Here is a 1,782-nt window from a genome sequence, read left to right on the forward strand (position 1 = left end):
TAAAGCCTTTGTGATACTTCCTTGGGTCTGTTCCACACATGCACAGCTTAGGAGTGAGCTCTGGCTTTGTTTCCTTCCCCAGCTCTCTTATCTAAAGAAATATGCACCAGTCTCCCCTGTCGATCCCTTTACACACACACACACACACACACACACACATACATACACACACACACACTCCTCCATGCTGGCATCCTCTATTCAGAAAGTGGAGTTTATCTCCAAGTTTTTGTTTCTCATGCTATTGCCTCATAGTTTCAAAATTGAGAAGACTTGTGACACAGCTGGAATTAAAAAGAGAGAGAGACAATGCAGGAATTCCCTCACATGCTTTGATCACAGAGGCCTCTTTTATCAGGTTTCCTAGTGAAAAACATGGGTCATCTATTGGGGTTTCAGCATCCTGAGCAGCCCCTACTCATTTCTGTAACTTTGGCCACCCTCCGTTCAAAACTACAAGATTAGAGGAGAAATGTAGTAGAAATTCATATTTGTAGGGGTTTCTCCTCTAGGTTTTGTCTCCTCTTGCCCATCTGCCTCTTCTGTTTGCTTTTCAGAGTTCTTAGGCAAATAACTTTTGTGATTTTATATAGAGTTTTAATTGTATTCTGTGAGAAAGAGGCTGTGGTGACCTCAGTCCAGCTTGGCCAAAACCAAAAGTTAAAGACTACAGTCAAGAATTTTTATCATCCTCATATTTTTATGTAGATCTGCCCCTACGTAAGAAGGTTGATTGTGGAATGTTAAAACATGAAGCCGGGACATCTATCAGACAGCTTCTTGATTTGATGTCAGTATTCATACTTTGCAGACCTGTGTTCTTTTTTGAAGTCCAACACTCTGACAAAGATGAGGAATCTCTCGGTGGTGACTGAATTCATCCTGCTGGGCATCCCTCACATGGAGGGTCTGGAGACTATGCTCTTGGTCCTGTTTTTGTCCTTCTACATCTTCACCGTTATGGGGAACCTGCTCATCTTGCTGGCTATTGTCTCCTCTGCTCGGCTTCACACGCCCATGTACTTCTTCCTGTGCAAGCTGTCTGTTTTTGACATATTTTTCCCTTCTGTGAGTTCCCCTAAGATGCTGTGCTATCTTTAATGGAACAGCCGAGCCATCTCCTATGCAGGCTGTGCATCCCAGCTCTTCTTCTACCATTTCCTGGGCTGCACTGAGTGTTTCCTGTACACGGTGATGGCCTACGACCGCTTTGTTGCCATTTGTCACCCTCTACGCTACACCATAATCATGAGCCACAGAGCGTGTATCATCCTAGCCATGGGGACCTCATTCTTTGGCTGCATTCAGGCCATCTTTCTGACCACTCTCACCTTCCAATTGCCTTACTGTGGCCCCAATGAGGTGGACTATTATTTCTGTGATATCCCAGTCATGCTGAAGCTGGCTTGTGCAGATACCTCAGCCCTGGAGATGGTGGGATTCATCAGTGTGGGCCTCATGCCCCTCAGCTGTTTCCTTCTCATCCTCACCTCCTACAGCTGCATTATTTGCTCCATCCTGCACATCCGCTCTGCCGAGGGCCGACGCTGTGCCTTCTCCACCTGCAGCACCCACCTCACTGCCATCCTTCTCTCCTTTATGCCAGTGGTTCTCATCTACATGCAGCCCACCCTCAATCCCTGGCTTAATGCAACGGTTCAAATCCTGAATAACTTGGTCACCCCCATGCTGAATCCTTTGATCTATAGTCTGAGAAATAAGGAAGTTAAATATTCTCTGAGAAAGGTTCTGCAGCCAGTAGCTTTCCTTCCTGGGAGGTGA

The 1,782-nt window shown here is 46.0% G+C and overlaps 1 protein-coding gene across 1 annotated transcript; it reads left to right on the forward strand.

The window, feature by feature from the left end:
* Nucleotides 1-849: 849 nt before the first annotated feature.
* LOC466827 (olfactory receptor 10D1B-like) lies at nt 850-1,782 on the forward strand. Its single transcript, XM_016922398.1, is given in 1 exon segment — nt 850-1,782. A coding segment is annotated over 1 exon segment (933 nt).

Source organism: Pan troglodytes, chromosome 9, assembly GCF_028858775.2.
Source record: "Pan troglodytes isolate AG18354 chromosome 9, NHGRI_mPanTro3-v2.0_pri, whole genome shotgun sequence".
NCBI lineage: Eukaryota > Metazoa > Chordata > Mammalia > Primates > Hominidae > Pan > Pan troglodytes.